General features: G+C 54.6%; 2 protein-coding genes across 3 annotated transcripts in view; one reads left to right on the forward strand and one right to left on the reverse strand.

Annotated features, from left to right (window-relative positions):
- ABL2 (ABL proto-oncogene 2, non-receptor tyrosine kinase) overlaps positions 1–7,609 on the forward strand; it is a 49,956-nt gene extending 42,347 nt beyond the window's left edge. For both annotated transcript variants that reach the window (XM_056355922.1, XM_056355923.1), the window contains exons 10-11: positions 19–192; positions 833–7,609. In XM_056355922.1, the coding sequence (XP_056211897.1) occupies positions 19–192; positions 833–2,526 (1,868 nt within the window). In that variant the 3' untranslated portion in view covers positions 2,527–7,609. The remainder of the gene's footprint in view (positions 1–18; positions 193–832) is intronic.
- A 107-nt stretch (positions 7,610–7,716) lies between these two features.
- TOR3A (torsin family 3 member A) lies at positions 7,717–13,979 on the reverse strand. Its single transcript, XM_056356211.1, has 6 exons — positions 13,727–13,979; positions 13,230–13,343; positions 12,209–12,474; positions 11,385–11,560; positions 10,631–10,755; positions 7,717–10,140 (listed from the first exon to the last, which is right to left on the reverse strand). Exons 1-6 carry the CDS (start codon positions 13,977–13,979, stop codon positions 9,890–9,892), a joined length of 1,185 nt encoding a protein of 394 aa, XP_056212186.1. The 3' UTR covers positions 7,717–9,889.
- Between the last annotated feature and the right edge of the window lie 1,204 nt (positions 13,980–15,183).

Below are 15,183 nucleotides of genomic sequence, written 5' to 3' on the forward strand. Positions count from 1 at the left end.
GGTTTTTTTCCCTTACAGAGGTAGCAGAGGAGCTTGGAAGAACAGCCTCCTCCTCATCCATAGTACCTTACTTGCCCCGGTTACCCATGCTTCCCTCCAAGACTAGAATGCTGAAGAAACAGGGAGAGAACAAGGAGAACATTGAAGGAACACAAGATAGTGTGGAGCACTCAGCTTCCAGCTCAGCACCAGGTATGGGCACTGGGCCAGTGGCAATGAGGCCATGTGTTCTGGGCTAGGATTGCTGCTGGTGTAAATTGCCAGAGGAACAGAAGACAGAAAAACGTGACATGAGAAGGGGCTTTGTGCTGCTACACCATTAGGGCTGTTGGCCTCCTCAGCAGCCCCACTATTCACTAGCAAATAGAAAACACTGTAGTTTTTTCAATGTTCTTTTAGTAAATCCAGTTGTATTTTCTCATTTTAAATTTAGTTCTGCTGCTTCTTTTAAATGACAGCTTCAAAATTAAAGTTGACAATGCAATGAGATTTTCTATTATGCTTGTGGTATTTGGGGAAAGAGGAAAAACTACAGGAAGGGAATAAGAAACTGGAAGGAAAGAGCAACTTCACTTTTTCCTGAACCCTCTCCTAAGTGGCCTCCTCGGTATAGACAACAGACAAATCACACATGCAGAAGCGGAAAAAAAGTTCTTAAAAAACTCACAATCACACCAGCCTCGCACAAGAATAAAAGCGCTAACTTCCTCTCTCAATTTATCTCTGCAGAACCTGTGCAGCTAAATACGCCAGGCCCACAAGGCCCACTGCAGGATAGGGAAGTGGGAATGGAAATTGATTTTGCAGATTCACACTTGTTTCTTCTGTCTAGGTTTTATCAGAAGCACACAGCTGACAAGCGGGTCTCCCGCGCTGCCTCGCAAGCAGAGGGACAAGTCACCCAGCAGCCTGTTGGAGGATGCCAAAGAGACCACTTTCACCAGGGACAGAAAAGGTGGCTTCTTCAGCTCCTTTATGAAGAAGAGGAACGCTCCCACACCTCCCAAGCGCAGCAGTTCCTTCCGGGAGATGGAGAATCAACCCCATAAGAAATATGAGCTGACGGGTAACTTTTCATCTGTTGCTTCCTTGCAACACGTGGACGGGTTCTCTTTTGCTCCCACACAGCAGGATGCAAGCCTGGCGCCACCCAAGTGCTATGGTGGGGGCTTTGTGCAGAGGACCTTCTACAACGATGACGGCACTGGTACCAGCAGTGGTGGGGGCGTAAGCACTGGTGGTGGGTGGTCGGGCATCACTGGTTTCTTTACACCACGTTTGATTAAAAAGACACTGGGTTTACGAGCAGGAAAACCCACTGGCAATGAAGAAGCTTCAAAGCCTTTTCCAAGGTCAAACTCTACATCTTCCATGTCCTCAGGGCTTCCAGAGCAGGATAGGATGGCAATGACCCTTCCCAGAAATTCCCAGAGGTCAAAAATCCAGCTGGAACGGACAGTGTCCACCTCCTCTCAGCCCGATGAAAGCACGGGGAGGGCCAATGACCTGCTTCCCAAAAGGTTTGAAGAAGGCCCTGCTTTGACCAGAGAGAGACCAAAAGCAAAACTCTTGCCGAGGGGTGCCACGGCACTCCCTTTCCGAGCCCCCTCCGGGTCAGAAGAAAAGGAGGGTCCAGGGCTAGCAGCAGCTCCTAAGGGCAAAGAAAAAAACAGCGGCCCACGGCAAGGGGCCCTTGAGGACGGTGAGAGACCGGGGTGGTCGTCTCCAGTAAAGGCTGCAGCAATACTTCCAACCACTCATAACCACAAAGTGCCAGTCCTCATCTCACCCACTCTAAAACACACTCCAGCAGATGTGCAGCTCATTGGCACAGACTCTCAGGGTAATAAATTTAAGCTTTTATCTGAGCATCAGGTCACTTCTTCCGGCGACAGGGACCGGCCCAGACGGGTAAAACCAAAGTGTGCTCCACCTCCACCACCAGTGATGAGGCTCCTACAGCAGCCAGCTGCCTGCTCCGATGCAGCAGAAGAGCTGAGCAACACGGCGGGAGCGCAGCACGGACTGGAATCAAGCGAAGGGAGTAAGAAGGCAGCAGCAGCAGCACCTGTTGGTGGAAAATCTGGGAGGCCTGTGATGCCTCCACCTCAAGTGCCTCTGTCATCGTCTTCCACCTCCCCAGTGAAAATGGCCAATGGCACAGCTGGTGCAAAAGTAGCACTAAGAAAGACCAAACAGGCGGCTGAGAAAATCTCCGCAGACAAAATCAGCAAGGAAGCACTGCTGGAGTGTGCAGATCTTCTCTCGAGTGCCATCGCCGAGCCAACACCAAACAGCCAGCTGGTGGACACAGGGCACCAGCTGTTGGATTACTGCTCAGGCTATGTGGACTGCATCCCGCATACACGCAACAAATTTGCCTTCCGGGAAGCCGTGAGCAAACTGGAACTCAGCCTGCAGGAACTGCAGGTGTCTTCAACAGCTGCTAGTGTCCCTGGGGCAAACCCCGTCCTTAATAACTTATTGTCATGTGTCCAAGAAATCAGCGATGTGGTGCAAAGGTAGCTACTGTCAATCTGGGTAAGAGAAATACACACGGGGAGGGGGGGACTTTTTTCTGTACTGATGCTTTCAAAAGGAAAGACTGATACTTGAGTATGTGAAGTACCTCAGATCACTGAGTTCTCCTCACGTTTACAGGTTCATCTCAAAAAAATGGGGATGGAGAGGGTAGATTAAAGCTGTAAGGGGCAGAACATCAAGTATTTGTCCCTACCTAGTCAGACTGATCTGCTTGGTATGGCAGGGGAAGGAAGTTCCTCGTTCCTCCCCTGGAGAGGCAGGAGAATCGATGGCAGGTTCTTGCTCTGGGAAGGATGATTTGATGTGTGATAGCCGGAGTACTGGAGCAGCTGCAGGCTACGTGGCTGTACGGATCCTCCCCGTCTGCACTAACGCGTGCTTTGGTCTCCTGACAGGGCAGAGGACTGGCACGGGGGCTGCGCTGGGACCACCGGCCGAGCAGCCTGAGCTGGAGTAGCTCGGAAGCGGGAGGGCGCGTGCAGCTGGGGGAAGGTCTAATGCACTGACAGTATTCAGAGCTGCTGGAGGTGGATGCACTAGCCCAGACGGCTTACTTCCACAGCGCTGCTGCTGCTGCTGTAATGAGAACTGCAAAATTACTTAATATATGAAACTATCCCTTTTTCCCTCCTGTCCACCTCATCTACCACATGTTCTCATCTTCGTTGTATTGGAAGCGTCAGGGATGCTGGGCAGACTTACCACTGGAATACCCCCTTCCCCACCACACAGCCTTCACTTAGCTGATACTGATTTCTAGTGGTCTAGCACGAGTGCTGCTTGATGGTCCTTTGTGGGTAGTTCGGGGCTCTTGCGCAACTCGCCAGTGTTGTTAGTGGGGTGGGTGGATTGTTTTTTGGTTGTTTTTTTTTAAGCTCTAGTTTTTAACTTGCTACCAGGTTGACTCCCCAGTTCAGTTTCATCACTTTAATGGACCCACGATAGGTAAGGCAGAGCCTCTGCCACCCCTGGCTGTTCCCCGCTTTCCTTTAGCAGTCATGGCACTGCAGGGCCAGCTGGAGAGCCAGAAGGCACAGCCTGGCCTGCCCACCACGCACCCTTGCTGCTGCGGGATTCCCTGGAGCGGTCCCTGCTCTTGGCCTAACACTAACACTTCCCTCCGACGGCTTCCTAGGATTTGTTCAGGTGCTTGCGGGTGCTTTCAGCTTCCCTGCGTATGGAGGCGACTAGGTGTGTCAGCACACAGGGGAACCATAGCTATCTTTTTTTATTTGTTCCTGTATTTTAAAGGCTATGCCAGAATCTCATGCAGTGGCATAGGGAACATGCACAGACTGCATGCTCCTCCGCCTGAGACAACAAATGTTACAGCCCTGCCTTGGGGAGCTCCCACTGGGTTACGGTCTTCTGATGCCTACCAACAACCCCAGAATGAAAGCAGTCACGTGGTTGAGATTGTTTTCCTTGGTCCTAGTGCTGTTTGTAGACTGCTGTGGCCTCAAAAAGCTGGTCTTCTGTGTATACGCACAACTCCCTGAGATTTAAATGTACTGGCAAGCAGGAAGACCTCAGCCAACTGTTGGTTTGCAAGAGGAAAAAAACCAGGCCTGATACCTAGCTCCAAATACACGTTACCCTGTGGGCTGCTGCTCACTTCACACTTTTGGTGATGATAGAAGATCTCGCTTGCTTTGCACCTTAAATCTTTTATTTTTGGCTAAAACGCTTTTTAAACTTGTTTTTAAAGTGTGACTGTGCTGCTTTTAGTTTGAGCATTTAGAGTTGAGCTGGGGCACAGGTGTGAATTTAGAAGATGGGCACTTCCATTTCTGTCTAGAAGTGTTGCCCTATTGGTGCTGTCTCAACGAGCGTTCCCCTTTTTTCCATGGAGCATAGCGAGACGGGGCCTGAAAAAGTCTTTATAAATGGGCTGGTGTCTGAGAATCCTCATTTTATTACTGGTCTGTGGTAAACAAAGTTGTGTCACAATGCATGAATGCACACCAGTGGAGCAGTATGTGAGATAAAATGGACCACGTGAGCTTTACTGTCAAAGCGAGTGAAATGGTGACGAAAAAAAAGAAAAGCAACCCCTCCACCACAACTGGCAAGCATTCAAGTGAATTAATTATTTCTATGAGTCAGTTTTACTCTAGTGAGCTGGTACGTAAGTGGCGACAAATGAAAGTACAGCGTGGGTTACTCAGCTTACCCAACAAAGCTGGCTGTCCAGTTCTGCAGTAGGATCTGCAGCTTGCCCAGGCTGTCCTGCAGCCCTCGGGCCAGCCGGCCGGGGGAGGCTGTGCTGGGGCTCTTTCACGAGCACCAAACCGTTATCTTGTAGACTTTACTGAGGGCTTTTGTGGTTTACCTTATCTCTTTCAGTCGTCTTTATCGAAGGTGTGCATCGCTGCACACCAAACTAACTGCCTTTGGAAAGGTGACCTGCAAAGGGAAGAAGGCTCGTGGTGTTGCTTCACACGGCCTTTTGAACAATCAAAAGGATTTAAAAGCTATGGGAGCTTTCTTTGGGGCAGAAGGGTAGGTCTTGTTTGGCAGACAATCGTGAGGTTTCATCATTGTACTACTACTCAGCCTAGGACAAACGGACCGAAACTGAAGTGATTCTCAGGGGAAAGGTATTTTAACCAGAAAATTTTAAAGCTGTTAGTCCGGTTCTGATGAGTATTTTGAAAGAAGCCTTTTTTTTTTTTTTTTTTTTTTTCTTCCCTGAATGCCAGTCTTCCAGAAAAGCTCCAACAAAAGTGATGAAATAGCAAGCAATTCCTAACTACTAAAACTCCCCTTTTGGCCCTTTCTGAAGAAACTAACTGTGCCCCAAGGAAGGACTGGTTCCCCCCGACTGGTCACCCCCACTTTCCTTCAGGTGCCACCTGGTTTCTCCTCCCCCACGGCAGAGATGCCATAGCCATCATCTGCTTTCACAGTCACGGAGTGGCTGAGGTTGAAGGGACCTTTGGGGATGGCCAGGTCCAACCCCTCCCCTCAAGCAGGGCCATCCCCAGCCGCGGCAAGACAGATTTTGAATGGCTCCAAGGATGGAGACTCCACAACCTCTGTGCGCAACACAGAAGCCAGTTCAGTTCTTATCCCTATGTGGTGGATAAACAGAACAGTGGGAGCCGGGAATGTGCCCACCATAAACCCTGTGGAGAGTGTTTCCTCCGCTCTTCCTTGTTGTCTCACATCAGGTACATAGATGGTGGCAGAGGCAGTGCTGACTTGAGCCTATTTTTTTTTTTCCCCTCAGGCAGGGGCTGCAGACTTGTTGCTGCTTCTGCTACCCGACAGCATTCTTCCTAAACTGGAATTTTCCCCTGCCCCCTGGCAGGATAGCAAAAGGATTGTATGTGGGAGAGCTGGTTCTGCTGTACATCACCATTCAGTTGTTCTTCCTTCCGCAGCTATTCTAAAATTGTTACTGTTCCTTCTCCCTTTTGCTAGGTTTGGCTTTCTGTTCAGCCCTAAAGGTCTCTACCATAGCAGTTTCTCTGCTTTCAGCCTTGCACAGTATGTTCAGAGGAACGTAAGGATGGTGAAGCCCCGTTGTTTGTCCCAGCAAAGAGCACTTCTCGCTCCGCTGTTTAGGGAAACAAGGCACAAACTCCTGTCGCGTTTCCTCACCACTGTCAGGCGGCCTTGGGGGGTAAGGATGCAATTGCAGCCGGGCTCTCTCACTTGCACTAGTAAGAGCTAGAATTTAACGTAGTCTTTGCAACAGGGGGTGGCATCACATAGGGCCTGGTAATGCCAAGCACAAAGCATGCGCTCACACGAGTGAGTTGATGTGGGGCACTTTCTCTTCCTGCACTGTACACCCTTTTTAACCCCAGAGGTGGTGCACGTGGCTGGCTGACAAGCAGCACTTTGCTTTAATCGTATTTTCATTAGTGTGGACGGGGGTGAAGCTGAATTAGGAGTCTGGGTCTTGGGACTGGATCAAATGTAGCCACTGGGAAAACGGAATTGAATGGGGCGGCGTTGCTGATGCAGAACACGATGGGAAAGGGGGGCAGGGGGGGCTGTCTGTTCCGGTCCTCCTCACAGGGGCATTTCTCCTGAGCACCGCTGGCCTTGTGGCAGTGAGACACGGCCAAACACACGCATGTTGACATTCCCATCAGGTGTGCTTTTGCAAGAGTTTTATGGCACACCACTCTGCAGGCAGCAGGAACTAAACCCCACAGCGTGGGGCGGCAGCTGCACCAGAACTGCTGCGTTAACAGAGCAGCCCCTCGCCCAGAGGCAGCAGGTGTGTGAGCAGGTAGGATGGGTTACACCACGGTGCAGTCAGAGAGGAGAGAAATCCAGACCCTGATGTCTGTACACTTACCTACGGCAGGCTTCCCCCGCAGCTGAGGCGCTCTGCCTTTTGCTCATGGGTGCTCTCGGGCATCAGCAGCCACGACAAGCACCAATGAATCCAGGAGATCGGTTTTGCAACCTACCAGGCTGCTCTCTTCTCTTGTAAAACGCCCAACCCAGCCCTGCCGCTGATCAGTAGCTGGCGGGAGAGCCGGAGGGGAGCGACTACAGCATGCTCGGAAACCTCTCGCTCCAGTGAGTGGCACCATCCAGCACAGATGGGCACTGGGCTCGCGCTCCGGTTCCCTGCAGTGGGCAACAAAACGTTCAGCCTATTCCCTGGTGGTAGGAAATAAGAGGTTATGGGACACCTGATGTATTAGTAATACCTACACAATAAGAAATGTCTGTACCAAAGGAGGTCACTCTTCCAAATGTGTCTGTTGTGCATGGGAGGGAAAGCCCAATCGGCTCAGCACGCTGTTTGTATCAGTAGTGAACTCATTGAGAGCAGGAATGGATTAAAATGAAACACGTTAATCACCAATCACTCTACCAGTGTTGTCAACTGTTTTTGTTTTTAATTGTTATTGTAATATATTTTGGTTGTTTTTCTAATTTAATTCTCTCACTATCGTCTGACTGTGAACTGCGAACAGTGTTAAACTTGATGTAAATAAGGCCCTTTGAAGGGCCTCTTTGCCTGTCGTTCCACAAAGTTTTGCCAATTTGCATTTTGTTTTAAATAAAGGTTGCAATATTTTATTGGCAAAAACCACTTTGAGTATATCCTGCTTTTTTTTTTTCTTGAAGGAATATTTCAAGCTGCTCATTACTAACCTGAAGTTGGTTATTTTGGGTAGAGAAGACAAGATTATTATAAGCTTGTTAAAAGAGAAATAATTTAATTATGTTGGATCTCAAAGAAAAGCAGTTTATTTATGCCTTAAATTAAACTTAATGTTGTCATGGTGGGGGGTCAGAGGAGAGCGGTTCTTGCTGCTGGGGTTGCGTAATCAAATGCTCACTTAATTCTGAAACATACACCTGTGACCTGACAGCGTGCAGGGTCTTGCATCATCCGTTTGACAGTTGCCCTCATTAGTGACACCACCTCTTTAATCAGTGACAGAGCGAGAACCGCTTAACACGCCAACTTCATACCAGCTGGTGAAATGGCCGAAGCGACACCCTGCCACGCCAGGCAGCACCAGCCTCACCTGGGCACAGACACTTCTCTAGTTAAAAAAAGTAAGTCTAAAAGTCATCTAAAGTAAGTCTAAGGTCATCCTGGCTTATAGACCCTTCAAAGCAAATAGCCTTCAACCAAATAACTAACAACTGTCCAAACTGCCTGCCCAGGTCACACAGCACAGCCCGCGCAGTGCCCTGCGGGGCCGCATCCTGACCCACGGGCGCAGCTCCCGCCGAGGGGCGCAGCGCCCACCGACATTTCCCAGGGGCGCAGCTCCCGCCGACCTGTTTCGGGCTGGAGCTTTAGGCCTGACGCTTGTGGTGAAGAGATTAACCATCAGCCCAGGCTGGCACGGGCCCCGGGGCCAGGCCGGAGACAAGGGGTCAGTCCGGGCTGACCGCAGCCGCCGGTGCCCGCAGGGAGCGGAGCTCAGAGCCGGCACGCCTGGGCAGTGTGCCCGGTCAGCGCTTTGCCAGGGGCTCTGCTGCACCGCCGAGAGGTACAAAGCCTAAAATAGACCCAAGGGCCGCGGGTGGGAGCCCAGCCTGGCCTTGGCGTGCGCGGCCTCCCCTCGCCGCCCTGCACCGCCGTGTTGGAAGGGAGTTTTGACCCAGAGGTCACAGAGCCGTTCCCGTAAGGCTGCAGGATGTTTTGGTCCTGCTGTAACACGCTTATCGCCTGGCAAGTACCCAGACAGCAAACAGCCCTGCAGCGGGGTAACGCTGACACCAGCCAAACCACCACAGCGTGCAACACAGAGAGAGGGAAAAGGAAGAGGGGGGGGGGGGAAGGGGAAAAAAAAAGAGAGGGAGAGGGGAAAGGGAAGGGGAGGGAAAAGGAAGGGGAAAAGGAGGGAAAAAAAGAGAAGGGAAAAGCAAAAGGTAAGAGGAAAAGAAAAAGAAGGGAAAGAGGGAAAAGGGGAGGGGAAGGAGAGAGAGAAAAGGGGAAAGGAGAGAGGGGGAAGGGGGAAGGAGAGAGAAAAGGGGAAGGAAAGAAAAGGGAAAAGGAGAGAGAGAGAAAAGGGGAAAGGTGAAGGAAAAGAGAGAACCCCAAGTTTACCACATCCCCAAAAATCTGAATTCAACTGCAACCTGTTCCTTCAGCCACCATGCTCCTCAACTACCCTTTGGCCTTGAAAGGGGAATTAGTGTCTGCTTTTTTCATTTTGCAGTGAAGCAAGCAGACTTTTCGCCAAACTGCTTAGAAAAATAATTTTGGCAGAAGTTCAGCTCATCCCCGCAGCTGCTTCCATACAATGAAAGACTCCAGTGAGAAGGGACACTGAAGCGAGGGACTACGGAGCTGACACCTCCCGAGGAGATCATTCCACCATTTTCTCTACACAAGGGCCTCCCCGCACAAACCGCGGCCCTGGCGTGCGCATCCCTGAGCAGCAGCAGGCACCTTGCGAAGGCGGGAGAGCAACAGAGAAAACCCCTCAACTCCAGCAAAACAGTTCTGTGCAATCATGTGAAGAGACAGAGAAAACCGGGGACAGGGATGAGGATGTGGCTTCTGCTGGACTGCCTCAGCAGGACCGGCCTGTCCAAGGGCCACCTTCATGACGTGCTAACGAACCAAGGATTTGGGCATCCCCACTCACACCAAACAAAGTGTCAGCACAACCGCTTCAGGCTGCTACCTGCTAAAAGAAGGGCCTTGAACCAAGGATGGGCTTCCAAGGCAGCCAGGTGCAGGCTGCCCTGTGTCCCAGGGGGGTGCCTCCTTCCCTGCAGACAGCCCTCGGAGTAACAAGGGGTTAAGTCTCTGTCCCTGTGCAAGCCGCGGCTGGGTAACCCACTGGCTGGGTAACCCACTGTGCGGCACCACCTTCACCACTGGTGCAGTCCCACCTGGTGGTATTCAAGGAAGGAAGTAATTGATGCGCTGGGATATAGATTTGCAGCCCTGTGCGGAGAAAAGCTTCACCTCTTTGGGGACAAACACCATCATCCTGGCCACCTCATCCAGGGCTGCCTCGGTGTATGGAAGTCCACGGGCCAGGAAAGCATCCCGTGCGCAGAGCTTCACGTGGTGGTACTCCAGGGGCAGAAACGGCACGAAGAAATCAATGAGGTTCTCTTTGATGAGGTGGCTGCGGGCGTAACTGTTCTCTGTAGCAAAACACAAGACAAAAACTTCAGAAGCTTCATCTGAGGGCTGTCATCGCTCTGCCAGGCCACGCTTGGCTCTTCCAGCCCTATGTGGTGGGAGAGAGACACCGCTTGTAAAGGGCTGGCCAGCACCTAGTCCGGACACAGAGCATCACTGCGGCTTGCCCATCTCAGGCCAAAAGAAGCCTCGATACTTCCCTGCGGTGTTCGGCTGCCGCCCACAGCCTGGCCGTTTTCAGGGCTGAAGGGGCCACAGGGGACTTGCAGCCCCCTCCTCGTGTGCCGCGGTGCTATGCTCGTGGGGCTGTGCCAGTGGGGACGAAGGAAGGGGCTCACGCTGCAAATAACCCTGGGGTGGGGGCTGGGACGAAGGCTCGTCCCACAGTGCACACACTTGTGCAGCACAAGGTGGATGGGGCCGTGTAAGCAGCGCCCCGCAGGTTTGGGGGCAGCCTGCCCACCGCGTCCCGCCAGCGAGCCCGGCTCTTACCTGCAGGCTCCTGCAGCTCCAGCCGCAGCCGCTGCTCCAGGAACTCCACGGAGATCTCCTCCCGCGCCCGGCCCGCTCGCCAGAAGTCCAGGGCTACCTCGTTGATGGTGTTCCCACCGAGATTGCTGCGGACACAGAAGGGAAGGCACTCAACGTGCGCGCCCCCAGAGGGGGGCTGCCAGCAGCCCCCCCATGACAGGCCTCAGCAGTTCTGCCAGCCAGGCAAGGTGTGCTGTGCAGGATCAGCACCTGAAACATCAGCCCATGGAGGAACCAGCTTCCATCCCAAAGCCCCTTTCTACAGGCACCTATACAGCCGTCTTCCACCCCGCCAGCTCAGCCTCTGGGGCAGCTGCTTTCTCCCCCCGGGGGGGATCAGGAGCCAGCAGAATCCTCCATCCCCGACAGCCCCCTGTCCTGGCTGGGATGCCATTGACCTCGCAGGTGACACTCGGCTCCACACCAAACTCTCAGCAAGCCACCACTGCAAATCCAGGTTAAAGGGCAGAGCACATGGCAGGAGTCCCACCAGCAGCAAAGGTCCAGGGCAAGGATTCAAGTGGCAGCCCAGGACCTGGCAAAACATCCCCTGCCCGAGGGACAAAGCAGCAAAACTGACCATGGAGGCAACCGCCTCTTGGAGGAGCCAGACATCTTCCCCTCCCCTGCAGCCTGAGCCCCTCCTGTCACACACCTCAGGAGATAAATCCCATCACCCTGTTCCTCCCCATCCCTTTGGGGACCCAGAAATCACCTGAGGAATAGGAAGATGGATCTCCGGTAATCCACCTGGCTCTTGTGGTCGTAGTGAGCCATGAAGGGCTTGATGGTGTCCAGGAGGCTGAAATGAAGTTTCTCTGCCTCGTCGAAGATGAAGAGGGGCTGCCTGCAGAGCTGCACAGTCTCACGTATCTGCTTCTCCAGCTGAGCCTGCAGAGCGGCGGGCAGGGGTCAGTCACGGCCGCCAGATCATCGCCCAGGGGCTGAGCCTGGGTGCTGGGGGCTAATCCTGCCGGCAGCTCAGCACCACACAGCCGCCTGCTTGTCACCTCCCACCCAGCAGGACAGGGCGCAGAGCAGGAAGAGTTAAAACAAGTGAGTCAAATTAGAGATAGTAAGTGAAGGGGAAGAAGAAAGGGAGAAAAGAGAGCAAGCGACACGGAGGCAGCCACTCACACCGACCGCAAACGGACTGATGCCCAGCCACTCTCTGAGCCATGGCCCCCTACCCCAAAACACCCTCCCCTCAGTTTTATTGCTAAGGACGATGGTAAATGGTGTGAAATATCCCTTTGGTCAGCTGGGGTCACCCGTTTGGTGTCCCCCCTCCCAACTTCTCATGCACCCCCAACGCACTGACCACAGGGGCAGAGGGAGAGAGGGAGGAAGCCTTGAGGCTGCAGGAGCACTGCTCAGCAGTAGCCGGAACATCGCTGTGTTATCAGTTATCAACGCTGCTTTACTCACAAATCCTAAACGCTGCCCCGGACAGGCTGCTGCGAAGAAAACGAATCCCACCCCAGCCAGACCCAGCACTCTGGACCATCCCCAGGGGCACGCCATGCTGCTGGCTCTCACCTTGTACGAGTCCATGTACGTGTGATGGGGGAAGTGGAAAAGCGAGATGAACGTCTTGACGCACATGCTCTTCAGCCCATCCCGGTACAGGTGACTGGCCACCATCCGCGCCACAAAATTCTTGCCTGTGCCGGACCAGCCATGGAAGGAGAGGACCAGCGCCTTCTCCGGCCGCGGGCTCTGCAGGAACCCTTGCACTGCCCGCACCACCACTTCTTTGGCCACGTGCTGCCCGTGGAGCTGCCCGGCGAGGTCTGCTTCCAGCCCTGGGGGGGAGAGAGCAAGAGCTCGGCCTTATTGCAAGCCCAGCTGGGGCTGAAGGTGGGGAAGGAGAGGAGGTGTAGCAGGGCACTAAGCCCACACCGCTCTGCTGGCGGGGCTGCCTGCCTGCAGGGACGCAGTGGTGGCACGAAAGCCACCGGGTCGGTGAGACAGGCTGCCCGCACCCTGCCTGCAGCAGCTGCTGGCCGCAAAAAGACACAGATCTCCCACTGACTCCCTGTTCCCTTTGGGAAGCGGAGGAGGTATCTGGCAGCTGCAGAGAGCACTGAAGCCCAAAGGCCCTCATGAGCTGCTGGCAGAGGGAACGGACACCAGAAATCTCAGGGCCAGCAAAATGCAGTGACACCCATGCAGGGCTCAGCCAGGCTCACTGCGCCCTCCCCACTGGGGGCTGGATACTGGGCCAGTTTGGATCTCCCTGCGTATGCCTGGGAGCTATGGGATGAAGGCAGGGCTTGTGGCAAACTGGGGATCTGCTGTACTGGAAGGAACAAACTCAGCCTCAGAACTACAAATGAATAACAGGGAATAGGACTCGGCTCAGCCCCTCGCCCTCCCACCAGCTCAGCACCCTGCTCAGAGATGCCATTTGCTTACATCACTTGCTAAAGCACACTGGTTTTAAAAGCAAAAAAAAACCCAACAAAACACCACCACCACAAACAACAAAAGAGACAACAGGGAAAGGCAGCAAAGGCAAGCACTGCTCAGCATCTCCCAAGCACAGCACAGCACCCACCTGTGATGTTGTTGACGATCCTGCAGTCTCCCGTCTTGCAGCACTCGCTGAAGCTGCAGTACCAGGCAGAGAGGATGGCCAGGTAATCCTGACCCACCAGAGGCAAGCTCCAGCCTAAAAAAGGCAGCGCTCTGAGCAGAGATGTTCCAGCAAATACCTTCTCGCATTCCGGGTGGACACTGAGCCAAGCCCGGTTCGGCGCTGCCCTCCCGCCAGGGGACCGGCCGCAGGGGCTCGGAGCTGCCGTGCCGGGCAGCTCGGGGTGCGGGGAGGGGGATAAGCCCCTGAGGGCAGCCGCACCAGGTGCCCGCACGCCCCCCCCCCCCCCCCCAAATAGGTGTTTGTGGCAAGCCGGGGCACGGCGAGTAAGGGGGGAGGCGGCCCGGGCAGTACCCTGGGGAGGGGGCGGGGGGCACAGACCCCGTGCCGGGGCACGCAGGGCGTTCGGAGCCGCCGCTGCTTCTGGCCAGAGGGAGAGAAAGGAGGAAGGTGCTTACCTGGGCTGGGGCCGGGCTCTCCCTCCTCCTCCTCGCAGCCCTCCTGCCACACCTTGCAGGCCAGGTACCGCCAATACCGCTTGGAGAGAGCCCCCACGGCTCCCAAGTGCTGCTTCACGGCTTCGTACCTCGCCCCGCCCCACGCTCCCCCCGCCGCCGCGGGGCCCTGCTCCCCCGCCCAGGCGGTCCCCCGGCCCCCCCCGCCGCCCAGCAGCAGCAGCAGGCAGCAGGCCAGCCCCGGGTGCCGGCACATGGCTGCGGGTGGGCGCCAGCCCTGCCCGCCGGCTCGGGCCGCCCCAGCCGTGAGCTCACTTCCTGAGCGGGGGGGTCACCGCCGCGCCACCGCCTCCGCCCGCCTGTCCCAGCCCCGCCGACGGGCCCCGCTACGAGCCACGCCGCGAAACCCATCCCAGCTGCCAAGGGGAGGCAGCCGGCACCCCCCCGCTCTGGCCGGTGCGGAACCGGGCCCCCGTCCCGAGCCCAGCTCCTGCCGACCCTCGCTGGGAGCGGGCTGGAGGGATGCCCCGGGGAGCCCCCCGACACCGCTGCCAGCCCGCTCCCACGGCCCCGCACCACCGCAGCCCCCCTCTGCCCCCGCGCCGCCCCACAGCACCGGCAGCAAACACCGGGGAGTAAGAAACGGTCCAGCAATTCGTGGCAATAGAGGGTTTCAAAGGCAAACGTTGGGACCTGGATCTAGGGGACCGGAGAACGAAGGAGTTTCCAAACGACGGTTAACTATTGCACGGGACGCTCTCTGCAATTTTTTTGCAGTTGCAAGGGACAAGTCTCTGACATCCAGCCAAGAGATTACCAAAGAAGGAAGAAAAGGAAACTGAAGGCCGACTGGAGGACAAAGCCTGGGAGGCAGACTGCGAGCCTTCAGCCCAAGAAACTAATTGTAATAACCCTGCCTTTCTTAGAAGTAGTGACGAATATGTATTAGCTCCGGAACATAAAAAACCAGCTGCCTGATGTAACACGTGTGTGTGTTACAGGAGCCCTGACTCCCCGCACACCCAGCGCTGTTTACTTGCCTTTTATTAACCCCATAAATATATAAAACTAAAAAACTTGTAATTTCTAACAGGGGGAAGGCAAATAACCTGGGTTTTAAGCAGCCCAGGGGCCCAGCCGAAGCTTTGCTGCCACATACGCAGGAGGTGGTGGCAGTTGTTGTTCAGCAGGGTCGCTTCCAAGGGGACGCAAAAACACAAGGGAGCAGGAGGCAGGGGATGAGGCAGAGCAGCAACACAGGGAGCTGCCCTGCACTGCCTGCCTGCATCTGCTGCCAGGCCAGTTTAGCAGTTAGATCAAAGCTCCAGGACGAAGGGGTTTGCTGCTGGCTCTGGGCCAGGCTTGCTGTGTGACACAGGTGTGTGGGGCTCCTCACCGACTCCCCAAAATGATGCCGTTTCGTTTTACATCGGCACACCTTCGCATGCCACGCACCCAAA

Source organism: Falco biarmicus, chromosome 11 (assembly GCF_023638135.1).
Source record: "Falco biarmicus isolate bFalBia1 chromosome 11, bFalBia1.pri, whole genome shotgun sequence".
Lineage (NCBI taxonomy): Eukaryota > Metazoa > Chordata > Aves > Falconiformes > Falconidae > Falco > Falco biarmicus.